This window comes from Crocodylus siamensis, chromosome 1, assembly GCF_052110815.1.
Source record: "Crocodylus siamensis isolate JL-2025a chromosome 1, ASM5211081v1, whole genome shotgun sequence".
Classification (NCBI taxonomy): domain Eukaryota; kingdom Metazoa; phylum Chordata; order Crocodylia; family Crocodylidae; genus Crocodylus; species Crocodylus siamensis.
Window position 1 is genome coordinate 187,465,058 of NC_143395.1, and position 27,170 is coordinate 187,492,227.

General features: G+C 44.4%; 1 protein-coding gene across 1 annotated transcript in view; it reads right to left on the reverse strand.

Annotated features, from left to right (window-relative positions):
- MACROD2 (mono-ADP ribosylhydrolase 2) overlaps positions 1-27,170 on the reverse strand; it is a 1,497,602-nt gene that overhangs the window by 104,622 nt on the left and 1,365,810 nt on the right. Inside the window, exons 10-11 of the mRNA XM_090051193.1 lie at positions 19,394-19,435; positions 4,068-4,151 (exon numbers count right to left, since the gene is read on the reverse strand). Of these exons, the coding sequence (XP_089907319.1) occupies positions 4,068-4,151; positions 19,394-19,435 (126 nt within the window). The remainder of the gene's footprint in view (positions 1-4,067; positions 4,152-19,393; positions 19,436-27,170) is intronic.

The following is a 27,170-nucleotide window of genomic DNA, read 5'->3' on the forward strand; positions in this document are numbered from 1 at the left end:
GAACTTGGGTTTTACTGTGAGGTAACCTCCCTAAAGTCAACCCCAAACAGAGAGGTTGGTATTGAAGGTAAATGCACACACACACAGCATCCTGGATAATGCAATGGTATGTATTCACATCTTTTTCATCTGGAAGGATGGTTCATGAGGTCTTTTAGATAGTTAGAAACTACAGTCTAGGTAATAATTAGGACAACATTTATCTGGGGCTAAATCCTGTTCTCAGATAAATGTGTGCAAATCCCATTTACTTAAATTGAAATGGCTCACAGGTGCATTACATTAGAATCTGGCCACTTTGCAACTTTATAGGAATTCAGTACCTATGGCCTAACTGCCTGATGCCTTTTGAAAACTAAGGCAAAGGTAATTCTACAGAAATCTGATCCAAACCCTTTTTTCCCCTCAGTGGATGCTTTAATTACTTTTTTCCATCAAAAGGACTCTTGAGTCTAAATTTAGACTTTCAACCCTATGCATTACAGACCTGATTTCTGCCTAAGGAAAAGACAATTCTGTCACCAAATAGATTAAATTCTGCAGCAGTGATTATGTATTACAGGCCTCAATTCTGCATCAGCAAAATCTACTGGATGGCATCAAATTCAAGGAGTCCAGTTGTTTTATACTTTAAGGTAAAGTAATCATTCCATTGCCATGCTATTTACTTCATCCTTTCGAAACATTTTTTGTACTCCACAAACAAACTCTAGATCACAAAGGCACATTAACAGGAATAGTAAAACTGGGAGGCCACAATGCAGAAGTAGCTAAAGGCATAATGTCAGCTCTTTTGTCAATTAAATGAGAACCTTGTGGGTTTTACAGCATCCAGTTACTTCTTTATTTTTGGTGCCTGAAGCTTTTGCTACACCTTACATATATTATGCAATTAACTAGCTAATTGTGCAATAAATATAGACCAGCCACACATGTACGGTAATTATTACACAATAAAAATGACTATTCAGCTATAAAAAGAGCCAACCAACTATAAAGTTAGTGCTTGAAAATGTGTAACAGCTCTATAACTGGTTTTTGTCTGGTTTTAGTTTGAACATGTAGCAGGGCCCTAAGGCAAAGCTAGTTTCTAGAGGCTTCCAAAATAATGCCCCCACCATAATAACAGCCATTACAATGATCATTGTTTATCCTCATTAGAGAAAATGATATCATCAGGCTTCAATTATCTATGATCTTCCACAGCACTCAACCAGCAGCTAAATGGGCATCTTTATTTTGTCACTGTGGAGATTTTCTAATGAAATGATAATCTACAGATGAAATTGCTATTTGATTTTGAGGTGGGTTCAATTCAGCAATATACAGTTAATGAGAAAGAAGGCTGGAAAAGATTTCTTGAGTCCTTCCACACCTTGAAGATAATAACAACCATTTTCTAAATACTTGCTATTAACAAACAATCACAAGGTTAGTGATAGGATGTTACTCACAGTTACTTAATGTGATGGATGTTTTTATTTTTCTGGTCTTTATGACTCATGCCATACCACCAGTATTTTAGGAGCGCTAGTCACAACACTAGGTCAAAATGTTGAAAATTAGGTAATGACATGGTTAGGTGGAAACTTAAACATGTTCTTTTGGGAACTTTGGGTGAAAGGTATTTTATGGCAAGAAACTGTCTAAAAATGGCAAGAAACTGACTAAAAAATAAATGATCAAGTCTCCCCTTATGAATTATATCACTATCAGTCCTTGTACTAACTAATATTTTGTGGAGGCACATGTCTCAAAACAACATACAAATCTGCACTCTAAAAATGTACTAATAAACCTCTTTGGACTGTAATATGACTATAATTCTATCAATGAGATTCCAATTCATTTAACATTATTTTAATTTGATCCAGCACCAGAATGATTTCACTTTTTAGTACAATGCACTGCTTCTGCACCCATAGATTAGCTTCCCTACACAGATTCTATTTAGAAAGGTATATCTGTTCAGAAGAGTACATAAGAATAGTCCTTTTCTGACTTGGATGGAGTTAAGTAGTTGGGTATGAATATGGAGTCATGCACTACATAAATACATTGTAAACATAGGGCCCCTATACACATGCTCCACAGATGCATCTCAAGCAGGTCCAAGGAGGTGATCCTCCCCCTCTATGCGGCACTGGTCAGGCCACAGCTGGAGTACTGCATCCAGTTCTGGGTGCTGCACTTCAAGAGGGATGTGGACAGCATTGAGAGGGTCCAGAGCGGGGTCACTCGCATGATCAGGGGGCAGCAGGGCAGGCCCTATGAGGAGAGGCTACAGGACCTGAACTTGTTCAGCCTCCACAAGAGAAGGCTGAGGGGGGATCTTGTGGCCTGTTATAAACTAGGCAGCGGGGATCGGCAGGCATTGGGGGAGTCACTATTCCCCCGTGCACTGTGGGGAGTGACCAGGAATAATGGTCACAAGCTGGCAGAGGGCAGGTTTAGGCTAGATATCAGGAAGTGCTACTTCACGGTCAGGGCGTCTAGGATTTGCAACTAACTTCCAAGAGAAGTGGTGCTGGCTCCTACCCTGGGGGGTTTTAAGAGGAGGTTGGATGAACATCTTACTGGGGTCGTTTGACCCCAGTATTATTTCCTGCCATGGTGGGGGGTCGGACTAGATGATCTACTCAGGTCCCTTCTGACCCTAGAAACTATGAAACTATGCAGGGAGGCCGATTAATCATTTCTCCTGGTAATTAATTGAGCATGGTAATTGCTGTGCTCCAGCAGACTCCAGCATCATATGTATCAGTGTCTCCACACTGAAAAGTGGTAGCAAGGGCACTTTAACTAAAACTCGTTTGATGAGATTTAGTTAAAGCTCCCCCACTACCATTTTTCAGCTTGAGGATGCTGATGTATGTGACACTCCAGGCACTTTAATTAGAGCAGCTCTGAGACCAATTCTCATTAAAGTGGCCCCTCCCCCCACAACACCTGAAGCATGTGTATAAATGCCCCTATATACCAAATTCTATTCCAGAAAGGGAAAAAAAATGCTATTGCATAGTGTGAGGTGATAGTGGTAGTAGATTTACTTGATCATTTAACTTAACTAGACATTGACTGTTTCATTTTGCAATGTATATTACTTTTGAAATCATCAGTTGCACCCCATCAAAGCACTTTATGGGCACTTATTTCATTTATAGCAACAATAATAAATAGATTATTACATCAGCAAATCATTCCTAATTTTGAATCTCCTTTGACAGAAAATATAACTAGCAGAATTCACTCCCAGTGTCTAAGCCAAAACGTACTTGCACAATAAATATAGACACTGGGAATATTTTAAAAGAAAAGTATTCCGTCTGGCAGGAAGCTTGGTGCTTCTCCCACCTTAAGAAGCAGGCAAGCTAGTGCTGGGGCAGCCTGTAGGTGTGGCCAGGGTTGATTATAGTCATCTGAGCCTGGAGGAAGGCTGGGGTTAGGTAGGATATAAGCCCAGATCTGAGTGGAGCCAGCAGTAACATATTGGAGCCTGCTAAGAGAACCTCATCAGGATGGCTACAACTCCAGAAGGGCAGCTGGGAAAGTAAAGCAAGAAGCAGCCTGGAGGTTTGGAGAAGAATTAATGGGAGAAGGAGGTTCCTAGGGACTTAGGGAGGGGTCTAGAGCCCAGAATGAGGGACTGAGAGTGTGTGACCATAGAGAGTCCAGGTACCCCAGAGGAGGGGCTAAGTGGAAGAGATCAATAGATGCCATCTATGAGGCATAGTGTAGGGGAGGAATGGAGTCAGTTGATTAGCACACAAAGCAGTGACCATGGGCACCTGGTGGTCATTTGAGAAAGCAATTTGGGCAGCCCTGGAGCAGCGTCCATCATAAAAGTAATAGATGTCGGTGCATGGCAGGTGACTAAAGGGGTGATTGTCCACAAAATGAGGGCTGCAGGGACTCCAGGCTACTGCTGGCCACCTTGACTTCACGGCAACTGCTGGAGAATAACCTTGTCACACTCTATTCTGCTTATCTTAACTGAAAGTAAATCTTTGTCCTGCAATAAAAAAACCCACTGCTGACACACTCTGAAAAGCCTTAATACCACCTACCCTCTTTATTGTCCTGTAGGTCTTCCACTTGCTTTGATTTGCACTTTGTTGGAGATGGAGGCTGGCCTTCTTGTTCCAATCCCTCTGCAAACACAAAGACTTAATAAATATGTTCTTTTCAAATTATATTATTTCATTAAATATTAATATGCAAGATATTGTAGCTATAAGTACATTTTATCTCCGCAACCCTGTCAGTGCAGAATGCCTTTGCTGGTATTATGAAGATTCATTACTGCATCATCTGCCATAATAGGGACATAATGGGGGCTTTTGGGCTTGAATTGAACTTAACCTATCTTTCATATCCGAGCAGTGAATAAAGCTCATTTAAATGACTCTCTTCTTCACACTCTCTTAATCTCTTTAGACCTATAAAGTTTAATAATGTTTTAATTTGTAGCTTTGTTAAGCAATGTGTATTGTACTGTAGTATGAAGTGGTGAAGAAATAAGTTGAAGTAGTTGAATTTTAGCTCTGAGTTCAATTTTGCATTCACAGTCTTATCCACTAACAAAGGAAAATTGACCTAAAATTCTTGATTTAGATAACAGAGTATAAGTGGATACTTGGTACTGACTTTGAAGGTTTCATGAAATATGAATGTTCAGGGTTCAAAATAATGGCTGTGTATACACACTGCATTTCTACCACAAGAATCACTGTTCCCCTGGAAGAATGACAAGCATTTGCTCAAGCTCTCCTGGGTGAAATGTCCTTTCTGGGAGAAGATTTTCCAGGTGTCAGCCTGGAGGATATCCCTTATGAGTTTCTCTTGCAAGAATGAACGCTTGCACACTCTTCTCCCATTTTGGAGGGAAAAGGAGGAGAGTGGGGACTACCCCAGGCTGGAGACTGCCACTGCTACCCTTCCCTTCAGGACCAGGTTGGTAGGGGAGGGCAGCAGGAGGCAATGCTTCCTGGTTCTCCCCCATATGAGACTGCCTGGCCTAGGGAACAGGCTTGGGGTTTGTCCCTGTTCCCTCTGCTTCTCAGGGTTTGTAGTGCTGTGAAAGGAAGAAGCTGCCAGTGCTAGCCTTGATGTGCTCTGCAGCACAGCACTCGATTGCCTCCCAGAACTAGGAGGGCTAGAACAGCCTCTGCTGCCCACACCTTCCCCAGGCTGATCCCTGGTTTGGAGAAGTCAGGAAGAACAAGAGAAGGGTGCATGAGGTGTGGGCTGAACTCCTGTGTTGCTTCCTCTCTTAGAACAATTTCTAACAGTAGAAGTTCCTCAAAAATGTCCACTGCTAAAAATGAACATCGTATACAACCAGTATTAGTTTCTTTGGAATTTTTGTTTTGTTTTTACTCCTACTTAGCTACAAAATGAAGCAGAGAGGGGAAAAAAGTGATGTACTGAACTTGTTTATAATAGTAGAGAACTAGGGTGTATATGACTTAAAATTAGTCAATTAAGCTTTAAAAGTTGTGAAGATTTTATCCAACAACATCAAACTGACTTGCCATCTCTGATATCCTTAATGTAAGACATCAAATCATGGCTGGAGGCTTTCCCTTCACAGAGATTGCCCTCAAAGTGAAAACTGATTGCAAGGGCGGATTGTTAATAGGAGAAAAAAAAAAGGAGATGTTGTTGACTAATATGGAAATTAATCAGGCAGGGTATTTGTAAATTAAGACACATTATATGAAAGCAGGTTTGCTAATTAGAGAATTCTTCAAACACTTTTGTTTTAGTAGATTTAAGTTTGAGAACAGAGCAGTAAAGACAATTAAAACTAGGTTCTTTGTGTGAGTCTAGTCAACAGCAATAGAAAAATACCTTCCTGGCCTGCTTCAGTTCCTAGAACCCTGATGGGCAAGTTGCCTTTTTCTGCAGGAGGAGAGAGGCTGGGACTGAGGAAAGGGAAGAATGTATGTGTGGTTTAGAGAGAAAGGAGGGGAGGGAGAGATACCAGCAGACTGGTGATGCTACATCTCTCCTATAGACCTTAAAAGTGTTACTGGAGACCTCTTTTCAGTCTCTTGTCAGTCTTATTAGACAGTCATGGGCTTCTGCCTCTTACAATCAGCCCTTAAAGTCTCTTAGGATCCATCTACTCTGAAGCTGCTGGTAACCTTCTTAGGCCAACTACAGTAAGCCTAAAAAGCCATCTCACTATTAGCCATCTGCTACATGAAGAGAGCCACAGAAGATCCAAACAAGCTTTCTGAGCTTTGCAGCAGCTGAAAATTGGGAGGCAGCTGCAGTGATAGGGAGGCTGACACCCCTATTCAGGCAATTCTACACCACTGTTAACATGATGCTAGGCTAAGAGTAAACCATGTGTCAAACAGTTTAAAGGTAAAAATAGGTATAAGAACAGTGTAGTTAGTTGAAAATAAGAAATTTAGCCATTAGAACTCCAGGAAGCCAAAGCAAAGTTGAAACTCGTGAGACATCTAAACATTTGAAACTACAGAATATTACTGATAATGTCCTGATGCCACCACAATTAGCCCCTGTCACCTTGGCCTAAAAAAAAATCAGAAACCCTTGGTCTCAGTCTGTTACAGTAAAGGGCTTCAATTAATCACTGTTTATGAAACTAGAACTTATTGTGCCACCCCTGCAGCCCCAGAAACTGGCATATGAAGCAAGGGGGAGTTCCGACTTTTATATAGGGGTTAGGGTCACAAGCCAACAGGTCAAAGACAGGGAACAGCTAAAAGGTAAAGAAGTTTCAACATTGTGGTAACATATGTTCAACATCCTAATTTTCCCACACACCTCCAGAGGTGTCCTCACACAAGCCTTTGGTCCCTACAGCACTCAAACAGCAGCTTGCAGTTGCCCTCAAGTCTGAGTCCAGCTCCTTCAGTTCACAGTCCTGGCTGATGGAGCCAGTGAGATCTCCAGCTCCACTGTGCACTCTTCTGTGTAGGGCTGACCAGGTTCCACCTCCCTGGTGCTCTCTCTTCCCCTTACTATTGCCTCATACTTCCTCTTCCTTTTTCTCTTGCTTCCTCCCCGCCTCCAGTCCCTGGGGGTTTCTGGGAGTTACAGTCCACATTAACAATCAACACAGCTCTACAGCACTACCCCCTGGTTCTTCCTGCTATTACACACATTATATTCACATTATAATATACATGCAGTAGTATAACTAGGGAGGGCAAGTGGGGCACCAGCTCCAGGCATTCACTATCAAGGGGGTGCTGAAGTCACACCGTGATCCCAGGAATCTTTGCCATCTAGTGGCAGACCAATGGGAAAGGGGGACAGGAGGGAGCCATAGCCCCTGGGCACCAGCTGGGGGGGAGGGAGGCGCCAGCTGAGCCCTTCAGAGTTCTTATCATGTGGGTGGCAGCTGCATTTGTTGTTTAACATGTTTGCCTGCCCTGCGGGTTGGGTGTTTACTTACCTGTTTTGGCCAGAAATTCCGTCTGCCACCCCTCCCCTGTGTCTGGTATGCTGGGACTTTCATTTCCTTCCCGGCTGAAACAGGTAACCAAACAGGGTTGGGGAGGGAGCAGAGGAGTTCCCGGTGCAAAGGACCCGGGGCGGGGGGCGGAGGCAGAAATACATTGGCCCCTGGGCACCAGAGACCCACAGTACTTCACTGTTGCCACCATGCCTGCCCTGGGAGTCTTTGCTCTGAGCTGCCCCTGCCCAGTGATACAAGATGTGCCCAGCAGTGTATCTGGAGGGGAGGAGGTAAGCAAAATGGTGTTCCTTCCCCTCTCCCTACCCTTCAGGGAATCTTTGCCAAAGCAGATGCAACCTGAGTTTAGTAACATACATGGGAGCAAAGGAGAGTAAATGGGGCTGTCTTGTTCATGGGCTCAAGTCAACACTGCTATAGTAGCAGTGTCAGCAGCAGTAGCAGCCTTCACTCCGAGGACAGCAACGGTAAGACTCCACTCTTCCTCCCTTCCCCTGATCTCCCTATTCTGCTCTCCGGTGATTGGTCTTCCATCATTCCCCACCCACTCTGGGCACTGAATGATCTTGCTATGCCTCTACATACATATGGTAAATCGCACAAGTGTTTTGCCAATTCCTATCTTCTTTACTGTTATATACTCCACTCCACAAAATTGCCTGCAGGCAAAAAGTACTCTGAGATAATCCACTGCCCACCCCCTATCAAATGCCAAGCCTGTGAAGCTGAGGGCGAGACCCTTGAGACCTCACATTCTATTCACCTCTCTTCCAATACATTCCTGTGCACACAAAGGTAAGAGAAGAAACTTCCACTTAGGAAACAGCCAGGTTGTCTGAAAAAACTAGCACCTCTCTACTTAATAGGGCATGGGAAGAGTTGTCCTCTCAGGCAAAATCACAATTTAAAGCAGAGTTACATTCCCCCAAGAGCAAGAAAGAAAGATTAAGCACTTCACCATTCAAGAAGTCAAGGGAAGGCAAGACATCTTTCTATCTGCTTGTTTATCCTGTAGCATAGTATTCTTGAATCTGGCAAGAAAATCCAATGAATGCTATGTCAGACAGGAAATGAGATGCCATGGCGGCTTGAAATTCAAATAAATATTCTGAAATGGAGACCTATATTTGATTAATTTAATTAGTTTAAAAATGTATTTAATGTTATATATTACAGAAAACACAACTTAGTAATCGTTATATCTTTGCTTTAGGCAAGAATTTTCCCTTTACTATAGGATTCTACAAGTTGCAGAATATAAAGTATTGTTATAATCATTGATTTACTGCAGTAATAAAATACCCTGAAGATTTGCTTGGTCTCAGGAACTGGATCTTCCTCTTTTAAAAGTCAGTTCTTAATAGAAGACCATGATAAGAGTCAATTAAATTTGAAATTCTAATACTATATTTGGAAAAGAAGCGACGTCAAGATCAATTTCTTCCCTGTTTGTAGAGCATTGAAAATTAACCACAGGAAATATAAGGGGTGTGGGGGTGAAGGCTCAGTTCTTCAATCAATGAAACAGTGTAAAGTCAAGAGTAACAGCCAGGTTCCATACATATGGCTCCTACAAAAGATTAAGAAAGCTGAAAACAGATAGACATTTAAAAGATATGTCACTCCCTATCCTCCCTCACACCTTAAAAAATAATCCTGAATATTTATAATGGGCCATGTTGACCTGGGGCCAGTTTGGCTCTAATGCTCTTGTGTACGCTGCCTGCTATTTTCTCTTTTTGTCTGACAATGCTTCACTTCAGGGGACTCAATCAATAGGAGGGTTTCAATCAACACTCTCCCTTCTGACAATGAAGTTTATCGTCTAATCAATCTGTGAGGTTTCCTCTAGCCTCAGAAGTCAAATGTCAATCAAGTTTAAGCGCAGGTGCCCACGTATATCACCGGTAGACCTTTCAAGAGTATCTGAATGCATCAAATAATATAACAAATGTCTTAATTGACAGCACAAAGATGTCAGGTGAGGCGACTTACATTGAGAGAAGTTAGAACTTTTACTATCTCCAGAGGAACAGTGTTTCTCAACTCTGTAAAGAACCTTAAAATGCCCACAAAAAGTATGTGGAAGAACTGTCTCAAGAGAATGAGATTTCAATCACAATTTCATTGCTTTTTAGTAGATGGGCAGATTTACCTCACTCCAAAGACAGAAAGGATTTTTGTAGGCTTCAAAATAGTATCTTTCTATCATCTCAAAAATACAAATCTTAACTCTTCCTGTGCTGCAGAGATATATCTAGTTTGTTCAGAACAAAGCTGGCCTACTCTTGTCAAAACCGTGCTTGCAAGCATATTGCTAAATTTTGACCAGGTGTTGAACTTGACAATCTTTGCGTCTTTTAGCAACTGTAGCCACTATATGGTAATATTTAGGGGAGGGGAGGGAGGGAGAGAAATGACTGCTCTTCATGGGTCAAATTCACAGAGACTAAGTCTTATAGTTTCATAGTTAATAGGGTCAGAAGGGACCTGAGCAGATCATCAAGTCTGACCCCCTGCCATAGCAGGAAAGAGTACTGCAGTCAAACGACTCCAGCAAGGTGTTCATCTAGCCTCCTCTTAAAGACCCCCAGGCTAGGGGCCAGCACCACTTTGCTTGGAAGTTGGTTCCAGATCCTAGCTGCCCTGACAGTGAAGTAGCGCCTCCTGATGTCTGGGCTGAATTTACCCTCTGCCAGCTTGTGACCGTTATTTCTAGTCACTCCTGGTAGTGCTCAGAGAAACAGGGACTCCCCCAGTGCCTGCTAGTCCCCTCTGCCCAGTCTGCAACAGGCCACTAGATCCCCCCTCAGTCTTCTCTTGTGGAGGCTGAACATGTTCAGGTCCCATAGCCTCTCCTTGTAGGGCCTGCCCTGATGCCCCCTGATCATGCAAATGGCCCTCCTCTGGACCCTCTCCATGTTGCCCACATCCCTCCTGAAGTGCGGTGCCCAGAACTGAACGCAGCACTCCAACTGTGGCCTAACCAATGTCACATAGAGGAGGAAAATCACCTCCCTGGACCTGCTTGAGGTGCATCTGTGGATGCATGAAAAGGTGTGGTTGGCCTTCCTGTATAGCCCTCACAGGAGACGCATCCAACGCAGGAGTGGAAGGAGGTGCCCAAATCCAGAGCTGCTAGGCCTAGAACGGTGGAAACACCCCAGGTTCAGCTGGGGGACAGGTTTGACGCCCTGGCAGCTGTGATGGAGGAGGACAGTGGAATGGCCTCTGGCGGAGACAATGCCACTCCCCACACAACAGGGAATGGGCGGAGAGCAAACACCAGGAGGCAGAAATGCCGGGTCCTCATCATTGGAGACTCCATCCTAGGAGGACTGGAAGGTCCCATCTGCCGGTCCGACCCCTTGACATGACAGGTCTGCTTCATGCCTGGGGCTTGGGTCAGGGACATCACGGAAAGGATCCCGACCTACATCCAACCTGCAGACCAGTACTCCATGGTTGTTGTCCATGTGGGTATGAACGACGTGGCCAGGGGCAACCCTGACTGCATTATGAAGGATTTCAAGGCTCTGGAAGACAAGCTGAAGGAGACAGGGGTGCAAGTGGTATTTTCCTCTCTTCTTCCAGTGAGTAGGCGGGGACAGCAACACGAGGTCTGCATTGGCGTGGTCAACTGGTGTTTATGCAGCTGGTGCCGCCAGGCAGGCTTTGGGTTCCTTGATAATGATATATGTTTTCGGGCAGGGGACTTGCTGGGGTGGGATGGGCTTCATCTCTCTCCTAAAGGCAAGCGTGTCTTCTCTTCCAGGTTGGCTGACCTCGTACGGCGAGCTTTAAACTAGCCTCGCCGGGGGAGGGGGCTGCAGGAAGACGAGGAGACGCCATCCAAGCAAGACAGGTGACAAAGGCAAGGAGTGCTAAGGTAAGGAACAGGGGTCCAGACAGTCTCCCTAAATGGGGGGTGGCACACACACTCTTGCAAGGCCTTAAATGCCTATGTACCAATGCTCGCAGTATGAAGAATAAACAGGAGGAACTCGCCCTCAGAATAGCCAGTTCAAACCCAGATATCATAGGGCTAACAGAAACGCGGTGGGATTCATCCCATGACTGTGCAGTTAGCATTAGGGGCTATAGGCTTTATAGGCAGGATAGAGAAGGAAGGAAAGGTGGGGGTGTGGCGCTCTATGTCAAAGAGCACTACACATCCTCTGCCAGCAGAATGGGGTCAGATGAGGGGCAGGCTGAAGTGCTCTGGGTCAAGATTCAAGGGGGCTGTGGGGAGAGCGATTTGACGGTGGGGGTGTACTACAGACCCCACAACCAAGGGGAGGAGCTGAACTGGGAATTTTTGGGCCAGCTTGCAGAGGCACTTAATGCAAGGGATTTAGTTGTCATCTGAGATTTTAATTACCCGGACATCTTCTGAGAGCAACAGTCAGCCAGGACGGACTGTTTCAGGAGGTTCCTGGCTGAGATACAGGACCTCCACTTAATCCAGGAGGTGCACAGTCCCACCAGAGGAAACGCCCTGTTGGACCTGGTCCTGGCCACAGGCGATGACCTGGTAAGGGGCCTCCAGGTTCTTGACCACCTGGGCGATAGCGATCATCGCTTGCTGGAATTCACCATCCAGCGCAAGGTGTCAAGGGCCTGCAGCAAGACGGTAGCCCTAGACTTTAGGAGGGCCAACTTCAACAAGTTGAGGAGACTAGTGGGTGAGGTGCTGGGGTCCTTGAGGGCAGGGGAACTCAGTGTCCAGGATGAGTGGTCATTCCTTAAGGAAACGATACTCAGGGCCCAAGGGGAGTCCATTCCAACAAGAAGCAAGGGGAGCAAGAGTGCCCGAAAGCCCCCCTGGCTCACCAAGGGTGTCCAGGAATGCCTGCTTACCAAAAAGGCGCCATACACCCAGTGGAAGCGGGGTGCTATCTCCAAAGAGGAGTATACATCCTCTACTCGGGCCTGTAGGGGGGGCTGTCAGGAAAACTAAGGCGGACATAGAGCTAGGACTAGCATCCAAGATCAAGGATAATAAAAAGTCCTTTTTCAAACATATAGGGAGGATGAAGAAGGCACCGGGTAATGTGGTGCCCCTGCAAAGAACACTGGGCAATCTGGTGGTTGCGCCAGAGGAGAAAGCAGAACTCTTTAACCAATCCTTCACCTCTGTTTTCTTGTGCAGGGACTGGGACTTCCCCACTGTGATGCCAGATGGACTCGAGGGGAATGCCTCCAGACCTCAGGTTGGGAAGGACTGGGTTAGAGAGCTTCTGGAGGGCTGGACGAGTTCAAGTCATTGGGTCCAGATGCTCTCCACCCCAGGGTGTTGACGGAGCTATCTGGGGTTATTGCAGGCCCCTTGGCACGGCTTTACGAGTGCTCGTGGTGCTTGGGCCAGGTGCCAGATGATTGGAAGATAGGTAACATGGTCCCCGTCTTCAAAAAAGGGAAGAGAGAGGACCTGGGCAACTATAGGCCCATCAGTCTTACCTCTATCCTTGGGAAACTCTTTGAGAAGATCATCAAGGAGCACAACTGGGACGGGCCGGCTTCAGGGATGATGCTCAAGGGCAACCAGCACGGTGTCATTAGAGGCAGGTCATGTCAGACCAACCTGATTGCCTTTTATGATCAGGTCACAAAGGCAATGGATGCAGGTGTCGCCACGGACGTAGTCTTTCTAGACTTCAGCAAGGCCTTTGACACTGTCTCTCACCCCATCCTCATTAAAAAACTAGGCGACTGTGGCATTGATGCCTACACAGTCAGATGGATTGCAGATTGGCTCAAGGGTCATACTCAGAGGGTGGTGGTGGATGGGTCATATTCAACATGGGGGGAAGTGGGCAGCAGAGTCCCCCAGGGCTCGGTCCTTAGGCCTGCACTGTTCAATTTCTTTATCAGCGATTTGGACGACGGGGTGAAATGCAACCTGTTTAAATTCACTGATGATACCAAAATTTGGGGTGAGGTGAGCGTGCTAGTAGGGAGAGAAAGATTGCAGCAAGATCTGGATAGGTTACAGGAGCGAGCTAACATAAACAGGATGCGTTTCAATACTGACAAGTGCAGGGTGCTGCACTTAGGCAGTAGAAACCAGCAGCACACTTATAAGATAGGAAACTCCCTTCTTGAGAGCATGGAGGCAGAAAGGGATCTCAGAGTCATTACTTACTCCAAGATGAACATGGGCCAACAATGCGAGGTCACGGTTGGCAGAGCTAACCACACCTTGTTGTGCATCCACAGGTGCATCTCAAGCAGGGCCAAGGAGGTGATCCTCCCCATCTATGCAACACTGGTCAGGCCACAGCTGGAGTACTGTGTCCAATTCTGTGCACCCCACTTCAGGAGGGATGTGGACAACATTGAGAGGGTCCAGCGGAGGGCCACTCGCATGATCCGGGGACAACAGGGCAGACCCTACAATGAGAGACTGTGGGACCTGAACCTGTTCAGCCTTCACAAGAGAAGGCTGAGGGGGGACCTGGTGACTGTCTATAAACTCACTAGGGGGGACTAGAAGGGTTTGGGGGAGACACTGTTTCCCCCAGCGTCCCCTAGCATGACAAGGAACAATGGACACAAATTATTGGAGAGTAGGTTTAGATTAGACATCCGCAAGAACTACTTCACAGTTAGGGCGGCTAGGATTTGGAGCCAACTTGTGAGGGAAGTGATGCTGGCTCCTACATTGGGGGTCTTTAACAAGAGGCTTGATGCCTACCCGGCTGGACTCATTTGAGTCCAGTTGTTTTTTTTTTTCTCCCGCCCATGTGGGGGGTCGGACTTGAAGATCTACAAGGTCCCTTCCGACCCTACTTCTATGATTCTGTGATTCTATGATTCTTAACTATCCCCACACTGCTGGCCCACGTTTATCTTGGCATCAATGATGACTCCGAGATCCTTTTCTGCCTCTGCCCTGACAAGAAGGGAGTTCCCCAGCCTGTAGGTATGGTGCTGGTTGTTCCTCCGCAGGTGCATCACCTTGCACTTGTCAGTGTTGAATCCCATCCTATTCTCATCCTCCCACCCCTGTAACCTGTCTAGGTCTGATTGTAGCCTATTCCTTCCTTGTAACGTACCCACATCCCCCCACATCTTAGTGTCATCACCAAATTTGAACAGGATGCTTTTCACTGCCTTGTCCAAGTCACTGATGAAGATGTTGAACAGTGCAGGCCTGAGGACCAAGCCCTGGGGGACCCCACTGCCCACATCCCTCCAAGTCAAAAATGACCCATCCACCACCACTCTCTGGGTGCGGCCCTCCAGCCAGTTGGTGACCCATTTGACTGTGTAGGTGTCAACACAGATATATTTACAATTTTAAGGAGTTTGTAAGCCAACCAGCACCTCAATCATTATAGTAAAATAAATTCTAAATTTTCCCCTTTAAAGAGGAAAAAGGCAGCTTTTCCCTTTTAAAGAGAAATCTGTGTTTTTCTCTGTTAAAAGGGAAAATCCAAGTTTTTCTGCAGCAAACGGGAAACCCGGATCCCTACTTGTGCCATAAGCTACAAACACTAAGGCTTGCCTTAACCAAGATGGGCTATCTAGACTCAAGCAGACCTTGGACCTTGATGATTTTTTTTTCCATTCAGTGACAAGGGCCTGACACTTTTCTCTCAGCCTTGGAAATGCCCCCTATGGCCATGTGCCCATGTGCAAGGGTGTGTGCTTGCAGTGGCATAAAAAGTAGAGGCACAAATTTGTGCTACTACATTTGAAGGCTGCACACGCCCATGCACATATGCTGTGGTGCAGGGCAAAATGGCCTACTTTGGGCAAGCTGCTCTGTTCCCTGCTTCTCCTGGCTCTCAGGGAGGTGCTGGGGCAGACCTAGAGGACCCAGCCTCCAGTTGCTCCAGCATGCACTGCACTGCTCATGAAGCATGTACTGCACTGCTGTTTTTTGCCATTTTTTTTTAAACCAGGAGCTTCCGGTATCAAATTGTGGCACTTAACTGCAATTTTGCAGCATACAGGCACGTGCACAAAGCACATATGCACATAGTCTGGTTGTGTCGCATGTGTCCTGATATCTGTAACATGTATATTTGAATGGGCAATCTAGTATCACTACATAAATATATTTTTTTGGAAGTAGGGATGGGTCTGGTCAGCTTGACAACTTGGCATTTAGCATAGGAATGGAATATCTTGCAGGACACATACACTGGGCATGTGTGAGGAGGGTTGCCAGAAGAGTTGGCAGGTACTTGGCTTAGCACCAGGTTACGATTAAATGGCTTAGGGAGCTGAAGCAGTGGGTTGATTTCACTGAACTTCTGCATTCCCAGAATGGAATGGGAAGGAGGATGCTTGTAATTAGTAATAGATTTGTAAATTAGACATTTTTTCCTTCATCCGTTTTCCGAATACTGTAGTAAGGAAATTAATTAAAAAACAAAAAAAACCACCACCAACAAAAATAACTCTATATGAATGAAACATTACTGCATAGGAATGTGAATTTTTAGAAATGTTTCCCATAAAGCATGTGCTGCCATAATTTGCATATGCAATCACTGCAATTGTGCACCCAATTACGCTAGCATCAGAGGTGATTTTGCATGCTTCTGTTTCTAAAAATGTAAGTTTTAAATGTATGAAGGCCATGTCATTCAAAAGTGAAGGTTCACGATAATGTTCCATTAATGTAGCTGAAAACTATAAGCACCATCACACTGCAGTATTAAACTGCTGAATTTAAAGGTGGACAAGACCTATTAGGTGGTTTAATCTTCCCCGCTGCCGATGCAGAATATAATTCTCAAAGAAAGGATATATAGGATATTGAGCTGCAAAAATCTGAAACAGCTTTTACTATATCTGCCCTTTGACTCAAGTCATTCTGGTGGCAGAATGTATGAAATATGATAGGATGTGAGCACTTGGAGCTGAATGGCACAGTATGTTAGCAGCTGCTACAAGATATACCTCCTGAACAGTAAAGTACTCATTTAAAAAAATAGTAATAAAATGCCATCAAGGAACTAATTTAGAGTGCCTGTTTAATGATGGGCTATAGCACTTTTTAAAATACTGTTTCCTACTTCAGCAAATCAAATATATGGATGGCACACATTTATTAGTGTGATTGTAGTCCAGTAATGCACTATCCTTAACTTATAATCATGATCACCACTAAAAATTGGGCTTAATATAATGTTGAAGGCAGATTTCACTGGAGATCATCTGGCAGACTTGGAATTAAAATACTCCTTTATTTATTTTAAAGGAAAATCAAATGAATAACAGAGTTTCTAAGTGTAATAAGATACATGCACTTCTGGGTGGCGGAGACATGAGACAGAAAATCTACTCAAAGTGTGTTCATCACTCCGTAAACTGCACTTTTGGTCATCTGTTATTCTTTACTTAGGACCCAGTTCTGTAGTTGTTCAAAAGGCCTGTTCAGGTTTGCACTGAAATCAATGGATATACTCCCACCAACTTCAACTGGTATTGGATCAGGCTATAAGTGAAGATGAGAACTTATAGTATGAGCTTTAGCAACTGGATTGGATTAATATGGAGACCTCAAGAAAAAAGGGTCCATATGAGACAGCCTAATAATGTGTTCTTTTGGAGGCCCAGCATTCTTTAAGATTGAAAAAACATCAGGGGAACAATGCAAGATAAAACTATGACCATAGATTAGGTATGAAGAGCTTGGCATTCGAGTATCATCAATATTAGCTCCAACTGCTGTTTCAGTTTGCAGGAGTCATGCCCTCATAAAGTCAAGTGGGATGGAAAATGATCATTCAATTAATGACTGAAAGTGGCAAGTAGCAGTTGCAACCTTATTTAAATTAAAGTTATTCAACTTTCTCCTCAAGGCATTTAAAAGAAGATACTCCTCAGCCTGACAACTACATTAGCATAAAAATAGAACTCCCCTAAATGCAGACTGTGCATATATTTATGGCATTTATGCAAATGTCCCTAACTAATATTAACATTCTTATGCTAATAGGTCAAGATGGCAACACTCCCTACTGCTAAGAGACGTTTGAAGGATATTTAACTTTGGCTGCACAAATATTAATGGCATCTTCCAACAGCTGATCCCCAAAATATAAGGTACCAATTAGTATATGCCATGGAATAATATGATGTTAAATAAATAATACTGAAATAGAGTGTTGCCATGCTGATATCATTGAAGTCCTGTAGATGCACTGTCTTCCTGATGCCATATTTTTCAGGCATTTGACGTTCTGAAGACATTTGGCTCAGTAGCTTCCAGATCAGTACAAATGTCTTGCCAGGATAATGCAAATCAGTCCTGCCATGTAAGTGAAGTAGTGGTCTCATGGACTTCCAAAGCACAGAGAAGACAAATGCAAATTTCCCCATTCAGTTACCTAATTTGGTGATGATCTAAAGTATAACCCATGTACTTAACTTAGAGGGGTTGCAAAGGATGCAAGAGAGTTAAGAACTGAAACAAAGTCTAATTTCTGCAACAAAGTGGCTTAAAAGATTATTATTTTAATATTATTTTTAAATCCTTTAAAAAGTCAATGTGACTCACATATAGAGACACAAAAAAACCCATGTAACAATTACATGTGAAAAATTAAATTTGAAACAACTTCTAAACTCAGTTTCGGGTATCATAAGGTTAGGGCAAAATAAATGCCAAATCATGCAGGCCTCTAGAGGGTTTAAATCACCCAAAAACGGCATGCCAAATCTAAGATATGTGCCTCCTCAGGTGAACTTAACATAGATCGAAATCGAGGTAACCCAATTCAGAAAAGGTTTAACCCAATTGTATCCATTCTCGGTGCAGCTCCAAGGCTGCATTATTCCCATCACACAACTGTGCTATTTTTAGCCCCCCAACCTTTCCACACACCCCACCACCACCACAGACAACCCCCTGGGTAACACTGCCCCCTCTGCAGACCCAACAAACCCCGCAGACCTGCCAATCCCCCACCCCGATGCCACCCATCCAAGTTACATACATTGGATTCGCTATGCAGCTCCCTGAAGTGAATGGCTGTACGTGCTGCTCCCAGTCTATATTTACATAGCTTAAAGCAGTGCTTCCCAAACTTTTCGTCAGCAGAACCCCACTTATGATCCCATTTCCTCAGCATGGCCCCTCACTCCCAACTTGCAGGCCTCCACCCCCCAGGTGCCCCTCACTCCTGATCCATAGCCCCCTGACCCTGCCAGTGCCCCTCACTCCCAATCTGCAGCCCCCCCACTCTCCCTAGGTGCTCCAGGGCCCGCAGCCCCATGCTCCCCACCCCAGCAGCACCTGAGCCCCACTTGCCACATACAGGAAGCAGCACCTGCAGGTTGCCTGCTGTGGGCTAGGGGCTTCTCACCCTGCTGCCTTTCCCCAGGCATCTGCAGCCCAGCAGGCCAGACCTGGCATGGGAGAACGCGCTGTGCCATGACCCCGTTCACTGAAGTTGCAACCCCATTTGGCATTGTGACCCACAGTTTGGGAACTGCTGGCTTAAAGTAAGCCACATGTATGTAGACTGGCTGCAGCAAATGACTACACATACACATAAAAACTAGTAAGGGCAGAATTCAAGCAGATCCAAACGGATGCTGATAGAGTAGGAAAGGATCACTGGAGGCCCAAAAGAGGGCAATACAGAAGTACAAATGTTTTACAAAGTATATTTTTACCATAATTTAACAATTTTAGTTTAATGCCATTTATTTCTCAGTTGGGCCATAATATGCTCTAGGGACTATGCTCATTATAGAAATCAGGGTCAATTTGCACCTTGCAGGGTCAATTTGCACCAGTAAATCAGATGCATAGCATAAGCTTTTGTAAGCAGCGGGCCTACTGCAAATCTACTCTGCCTTCTGATTGACTTCTGACTAACATAGCTAACTACCTCGCAATGTTCATCATAGCTATGAGATCAATTGTAAGACATTTCTCAGCCTGTTTTATGATTTGCAGTACATACACACCTGTATCTTCACTCATCTCTGCCTCCTCTTCATTTTCATCATCTGTCAAGAAATTGAAAGACAGTGATTAACAGGGATCTGGGGCTTTCATTTCCCAAAGAAAAAGGGAGAAAACTGCAGATTTTACCCTTTACCAGAGGAGAATGCAAATTTCTCATTTTACTGGAGAAACCCATGGATTTTGCAGTGTTGCAAAGACCTCTCTGCAGGCTGGTGGAGAGCAGGTCCCACAAGTAAGTGGGAGAGGGGCTGGGGCTGCTGCCCAACTGGGTGGTGTGTGAGGCTTGGGGCCTGTGGTCACAATGTGCAGCTGCAGGGCCTGGTGGGGAGTGGGAAAGGGCTGCGGGTGGCTCAGTTGGGGGGAGAAATGGCTCCTGGCTGCTGTGCATGCTCGTGGGGGACAGCAGGGGGACCTGTGCCCCTCAGATCTCTGTGGGCAGGCATGGGCTGCCCACTGTGGGCTCAGGTTCCCACCCTGCTGTCCTCCCCTGGGGGTCCATGCAGCCTGGTGGGTGAGACCCAGTGGTGCAGGGAACAGTGTGGCCATGTGGGGATCTTTTTGCTGCTACAAGCCCCGTGCTGCCCTGGCAATGCATCCCCTGTACATGTGGCAGCACTGGGGGCAGCAGCATGGGGTTGTGCACCTTGCTGCAAGGGACACATTGCCAGGGCAGTGCAGAGCTCACAGAAGCAAAGAGCTTCTCTGTGTGGCCCCGCTGTTCCCTGCAGTGCTGGGTCGCACCTACTGGGCTGTGGAGGCCCTGGGGGAGGGAAGCAGGGTGACAGCCTCAGCTCATCCCCACCCCATGCACAGATCTGGGGGGCATGGGTCCCCCCCATCCCCAGGGAGTGTGAGCAGTGATAGGGAGCAGGGGGCTGAGGACCTGGGTCCCTGGTCCTATTGCCCTGGCAGCTGGGGGCCTCCTCTGGCAGGGCTGGGGGTGGCAAGAGGTTGTGAATGGGGGCAGAGGGGCACCATCACGTCTGGGGAGGATGTGAGAGGGACAAAGGGGCATGATCAGGGCCAGGGAGGTGTGGGGAAGGGGATGAGGGGCACCAGCAGAGCCAGGGGGCATGGGGGTGAGTGAGGGGCCTTTCATTTTAATCATGGATTTGTGATTTTTTTATCAGAGAATTTGTGTTTTTTATCAGAGAAAACCAGGATCCCTGGTGGTTAAGGAGAAAATAGAAGACAGCAATAAATAATCTTGCATATTTCATATTTATCTTAAGTTTGTTTGCAACTGCCCAAAGTTTTACACTTAGGTTTAGAAAATGTGTTAGATTGGTTGTATCCAGCCATCAAAACTCAGTGGTGCTGAGTTCTGCCCTGACTTACATATGAATGGTCTTCAATGGCATAGTTCTCATTCTTCAATGCAGTAGTGTAACTAAGCATAGGCAAGTGGGACATCAGCCCAAGGCACCACTTGAGAGGAGGCACCTAAGTGGAGGCCCCTGGGGAGCCAGTGCTGTAGAAGCAGTCTGTGTGCGAGGAAGTAAAATTCTCTGGCACTCGGTAGTGCTCCCACCTCTATCTACTCTCCAGGATTTGGTCCCTCTTGCTTAAAAGCAATGTGGATCTCATCTTACTATTTAGGTTTCTTGAAGCATTTGTACAAGAGCTAATTGGATTTTTCTTGTGGAAAATGTAAACAAAAGCAAACTTTTGTTTTAAATTTACATGGAAAATGTAGACTTTAAACCTCAAATCCAAACATTTTTGTATGCCTGTTTCCTTCAGGGAAAAGTCCCAGTTTCCATAAAAAGCACATACCTTCTTGGCAAAAGTTTAATTTGGTCAACAATATACTTTTCCAACAAAACCAGTTTTGATTAAAAATATTTGATCAGTCCTAATTAGCACCACCTTATTTAGTTCTTCACAAACCATTACAGCAAAAGTGAATGCTTGGAACTGTGGGATTTGGTGAGCAAGTTACTGTAGGAACTGGTTTTTTGGTTAGGCAGTTTAATGGATTTTAAGGACAGAAGGACCATTAGGATTATCGTGTATGTCATCCTTGTATAAAGCAGACCTCACTAGAATCTCACACAGTAATTTCCATATCAAGTCTGTAACACTGGTTCAAGGTATAGCATACATTTCAAGAAAAAATCCAGCCTTCCAGAAACATTTATTTTAAGATCTTAACAGTCTGCTTCTGCAGACCTTATGGAAGCAGCATTTTCATCCACTTCCATGAAAGTTTTGCAGGATTGTGGTCAACAGGGTTGGGAGATAAATTTACATATTTAAGTCCAAACTTGGCAGTCAGATACAACTACTTAAACTCTTACCCCCAAGTTCCATTGAAATCATGGGGTTTTGCTTGTGCCTAGGGTTTTTTTGTGGGGTATTATAGTGGGGTTGAGGCCTTTTGCCCTAATGATTTGTGGTCTAGACTCTAAAGCAATTTTACTTAAGCATTTCAAAAGGGCCTTCAGGAAAGAACTTGAAGAACTGGTTCTCCCAAATGTTTTCCAGGTCTTCACACAGACATAAAGTTGAATAAAGTCACAGCACATTTTTGTTCCTTTTTTCTCACTTTGCTAAATAGTTATTTGGGCAGGTATAATGTTTACTGAGCATGCCTGCAAACAGAACAAAACAGAGTTAATTCCCTAGAAACAGAAACTTCAGACCTTTCTAAAGGATTATCTTGGCAAACAAAAATGAAAAAATCTGGCTCCACTGAAGTGAATTTTGCCACTGAATACAATGTGGTTAGTATTTCACCCTTGGTTTTTAAATTTCTCCACAAAACATTTAGAAAATATTCAGTAAACAGAGAGCTTTTTAAACATTTATTTTCCAATAACATGGTCTTTCTATGAAGGTATTTATACTGAATTCAACATAAAAAATATACCAAATACTGTATATCAGCCTCAGCATTTAATCTGCATAGTGCTGTGGTACCTTGACATGCATATACCAGCAGACTTTCTATGGATGTTCTTAATTATATTACATGTGGCTTGGAATATGAAATTCCCAGAGCAACAGGATACCTTGTAACCTGGCAATCATGGCAACAGGCAAGAAATTTGACGTTATGAAAAAGCACCACAGTCTTTTGGTAATACAAATCTGAAGTGAAAACCACTCCCTTTAAGAACAAATTATGAGCTACCTTAATTAAGGCAAGGAGGCTAAGTTTCAGTGAAAGTCAATAGGCGTCTCAGTGCTTATGCTACTAAAAATGGGTCTTTTTTTGAAGTTCTATTTCACATTCATGTCTAAATTTGATTCTGTTTTGGCTCAGATCCCTCTCTGGTAGCCAAACAACTGCTCAAGGAAATTCCTGCACTCAGATCTTTAATATAGAAAAAGGAAATGCTTGCATATCAAGCGACAAAGCAGTCCCTTTGACCTTGATTTGTTTTTGGAAGCCGAAGCATTATATACCATCTTTAGTCATCAGAGTTCTACATCAAGAATGATCTTTTTACCCCAAGTGAACCATTTCTATGCTTAAAGAATCTATGTCCAAGACTGATAATTTCTTTTCAAAACAAGCTATGGCAAGGGCAGTTTCTTGGTACGCCAATTATGAAGAAGTAAAAACAAAGGAAAAAGTCCTTCACTGATGTGCCTTGTAGCTTTCACAATGCCAAACCTACAGCATTATAAATTATGTTGTTCATAAAAAGTTCCCGTTTTTCTTTCTTACAAAAATAGGTTTTTACCCCACCTAGGCTATGTACAGAAACCTGTCCAAAGGTCCAGGTTTGGTTTAATATCTTTATCATGGATATTGTCAATCTCAAAGTGAAGTTTAATAAAACCACAAGGACCCATGAGTAGATCTTGGATGTCAACAAACATTTTCTTAAAGAGTTATTGTCAATATTACTTGCTTCCCAGATTTACTTTCTGTAAAACAAGCCAAAGAAAAATAACTCTTTGAATCCCACTGCATAGGTCCCACTAACTGAGAACCAATTTTCAAAAGCTTTTGAGCAACTGACAACATAGGAAAATACTCATGTAGCCCTGCTGTCTATATATATTCCATGCTATATTTGCAAAAAGCAGAATGGGTCCCTGTTGCACAGCTTTTCCCATTAAAGCCCTGTAACCTGGACCTGTGATGACTGATTTCCTCAAGAAGTCGTGTTGGAAAAAGAAAAAGAGGACAAATTCTGCATCCCAGAAGGACCCCTGTCAGCAGCCCACACATAAAACTTGGGTTGGGTTTTGTCATTGGCAGGCTTCCCCAGTGAAGAACTACCTTAAGATTTTATAGCCTTATGTTTTGGGGAAGACATTTTTTCCAGAATGTGGCATGTGGGTCAGAGAGCTAAGTCTCTAAATAATTGCTGGGCTTAAGTATATAAAAATAAGGCATACAGTAGATAACATATATGAACAGCACTGTAAGACCAAGCATAAAGGAGATTAACTTTAAGATTTAACCTCTGATGGAACATGCTCTCTAACATACATATTATCTGGCATAATTGTGTCTATAAAGATCTTAGATAAGGGATCTGGATGCAGGTTGTTGAGAGCACATTCATTTGTTGAAGTCATGGGCTCCCTATTAGATTCATATATCAAGCCACGACTGTCGGTTTTTCATTCCCCTCTCATTTGCTACCTGCAGAGGTCTGTGAAACAGAATGATTGTACTGCTCTCCATTCTACTGAAACAGAAAAAAAGAGACAACTTAGCATATCATGTGATTTTTTTTCCCCCTCGCCTCTCTTAGGGTCTCTTTCTGCCTCACCTACTCATTCCACACTGGCAAAGAAAAGCCAGATAGTTCAAAATATCAATCTGTGCTAGACTTGAGTTGGCAATAGACAAGTGAAAAGTTCCTTATAATTCTCAAAGCTATTAAACCTACATCCTCTTCATTGCTCTGACTCCTTTTTGCATTGTTTTTCACATTAATTCCAGGAGACCTTGTATTAAACACACAATCTATTTTGCTTTAGCAATACACCTGCCTCACAGTGTAGGTGAGGAAAAACCGTGTCCAGAGCTGGGGAAGGCACTGTGGCTTCCAGCCATATAAACCTAGGGCCCAAGCCAGAGTGGTCAGTTTGGCTCTGGGAGCTGCAGAGGAAAGAGCTCCAGGGCAGGAGAGCTGCAGAGGATCTCCTGGCTCAGACTTGGATTTCCTTGGGAGTAATGCAAGTAGGATGCTGATTTGCAAGGGAATAGGACTCAGGGTAGGAGCAAGCTGAGTGATATAGCCAAGGACCTGGGGTTTGTGCTCACACTCAGTTGGTATGTTACATTATAGCTAGGGGGTTTATTTGGGGTTAGAGTTTTATACAGGTGGACTGGCTTATGGCTACAAAGTGGAGAGGAGGAGGACATGCAAGATGGGGTGAGGAGTGGGGGAGGGGGCACCTAAATGGTACATCTAGACTTGAGCCAGAGTAGGGCACCTGGGGGGTGGGTGGTGAAGAGCGGCTTAACACCAGAGGGATGCCTGAGCAGCACAAGATGTTTTGAGCCCTGCCAGGAGCTTGGGGGCCCATGATAGGTGAATAGAGACTGAGGGAGCCAGGATCCAAAACTACACAGGGAGTAGAGGTAGCCTGAAGCCAGGAGGGCTAAGAGTCAGAGCCTGAAAAGGGGTGATCAGGAGTGCAGAGCAAGGAGATGGGGGCCGGGGACAAAGGGCCCACCCAAGTGAGACAAGCCAAGGGCTGGACAAGGCCAATACTCAGAAGCTGGGTCAGAGGGAGTGGGTCTAGGCTGGCAGTCTGCAGGAGAGAGTGACCAGGAGGCTAAAACTAAGAGGGCTGAAGCCCATAGAAGTTGGTGCATGAACCTGCAGTGGCACTTGTGAGGCATGGGTCTTACTATGGGGGTGGTTGGAGGACATGAATTTAGTCTTTAAGCACGTAGGGATGAAGGGAGTGAATACTGAGATGAAGAGAGAAAGCAAGCACCTAGGCTTACCAGCCTCCCCTCATTACTTTAATAACAAGGTATGGCAGGAGAGGAAGCGGGGTGAGACCCTGGGAGGCCAGAGTGGGAGCATGACAGGATAGGGGTGGTCAAAAGGGGGCATGATGGCAACCTCAGGTACCTCCCCAGGTACCTTTCCTGTTACACACAGCATCTGTCTTCGCTTCTTTCTTTGCTTCTTTTCCTACTGAATGTAACTCTTTAGTGGGTTATGTATACAGGGTGCGACTTAAAAACATGAAACAAGACAAATCTTTATGCATGGCACATTGCTTCACTGCCTTTGCAAATAAATAGAGGAAAGAGGCAAACAGAGGAGAACAGATGAATTTGCAATAACATCACTGACACCTTACACACACACACACACACACACACACACACACACTTCTAGTATGGGGCTGATCTTTTTTGGTACAAAAATAGGGAATCTCCTAAAGTTTCTGCCCTTAAGCATTTAGTTAGCAAGAACTTCAAGATTTGACCAAGAAAATAATGAAAATTATTTCATGACATCTCAAGAAAATAGAAACTGAACTGTGAGTGCAGACAGAAGTGCAGCTCCCCCACCATCCCTGAGCAAACAGAAGCTCACTGTTGGTTCCAGGGGAAGGGGAATCTAGTTGTTGGCTGCAGCCTGCAGTCAATTTTCCCTACAAATAGCCTCTCCTCCCTCCCAGCCAGTCCCTGTTTCAGAATGGGAGGGGGGAAAGGGAGCAGAGGGAATTCATTCTAGGGGGTCCCAGCAGGGGGAAGGGGGGTTGTTCCAATACACCTGCCCTATCCTGCAGTGGGGGCTGAAAAATCCACAAACCAAACTCCCTTCACTCTCTTTCCCTCCCCTCATTCTGAAAACAGCAACAGGCTGAGAAACAGCACAGACAGTTGTTACAGAAGGTGCTGTTTTGAAATGTCTTCATCTGCCCCCTTATGCAACGAGGGTTCAGATTTTCACCTGATTAGCCATTTTAAAGTGGTCTGCAGCTGTGCACTTCTGTTTGGTCATAGCTATAGACTACTTTTGTCCAATCTGTGGCCAGATTGGGTGAAAATTGTCACTTCTGTCTGCACCCTGTGTATCAACTTTGGGCGTTTTTTTTTTGTTTTTTGGGGTTTTTTTAGGTGAGCAAAAAACCTCCATACGTTACAAAGTAGTATGGATTATAAATGGTGCTGGGCTACTAAACCAGCATAGTAAAATCAAACTAACAGGTTGACTGTATGTGTCCTCCATCTCCTGCATGACTTTTTATCATAGTTATGCATATACCACAAAGCTTCTTACAAGCATCTACTTGATTGTCTGGACATCCCTAGGGATCCTAACTTTTTAACCATGCTTTGCAAGCCTGGTTTCACTCCTTACTGACTGGAAATTTCTTGTACTTGACAGGACTTCACAAATATCTTCTGGCAGAAGTCTCTTCTTTTTTACTTCTTCCCTTTTTGTTCTATACTGCAGCAGCACCCTTCCTAGTCAGCCCACAGACCACACATTTCCTTAACTCATCAGAGTCTATTAATTACAACATAAAATCCCCCTCTGCTGCCCCCAACTTAATGATAGGGTGGAAGTGACAGAGAGCAGTTAATGGATATTTTTTGCCCTTTCTGATCCTTTCAACTCCACTTTCTACCAAAACTCTGCAACTGGATAGATAAACAGGCACTGAAAAACTTTCTTTATACCCAAGGAGTGCAATGTGGATCTCCCTGTCAGAGAAATTCAAACTATTTCCATATAAGGTACATCTCAAGGTATACAAACATCTTTTTTTTTTAAATAAAGGCCTTCCTCTATATCCAATGCCTATTTTGTGTTCCTTAATTCTTTTAGTGCT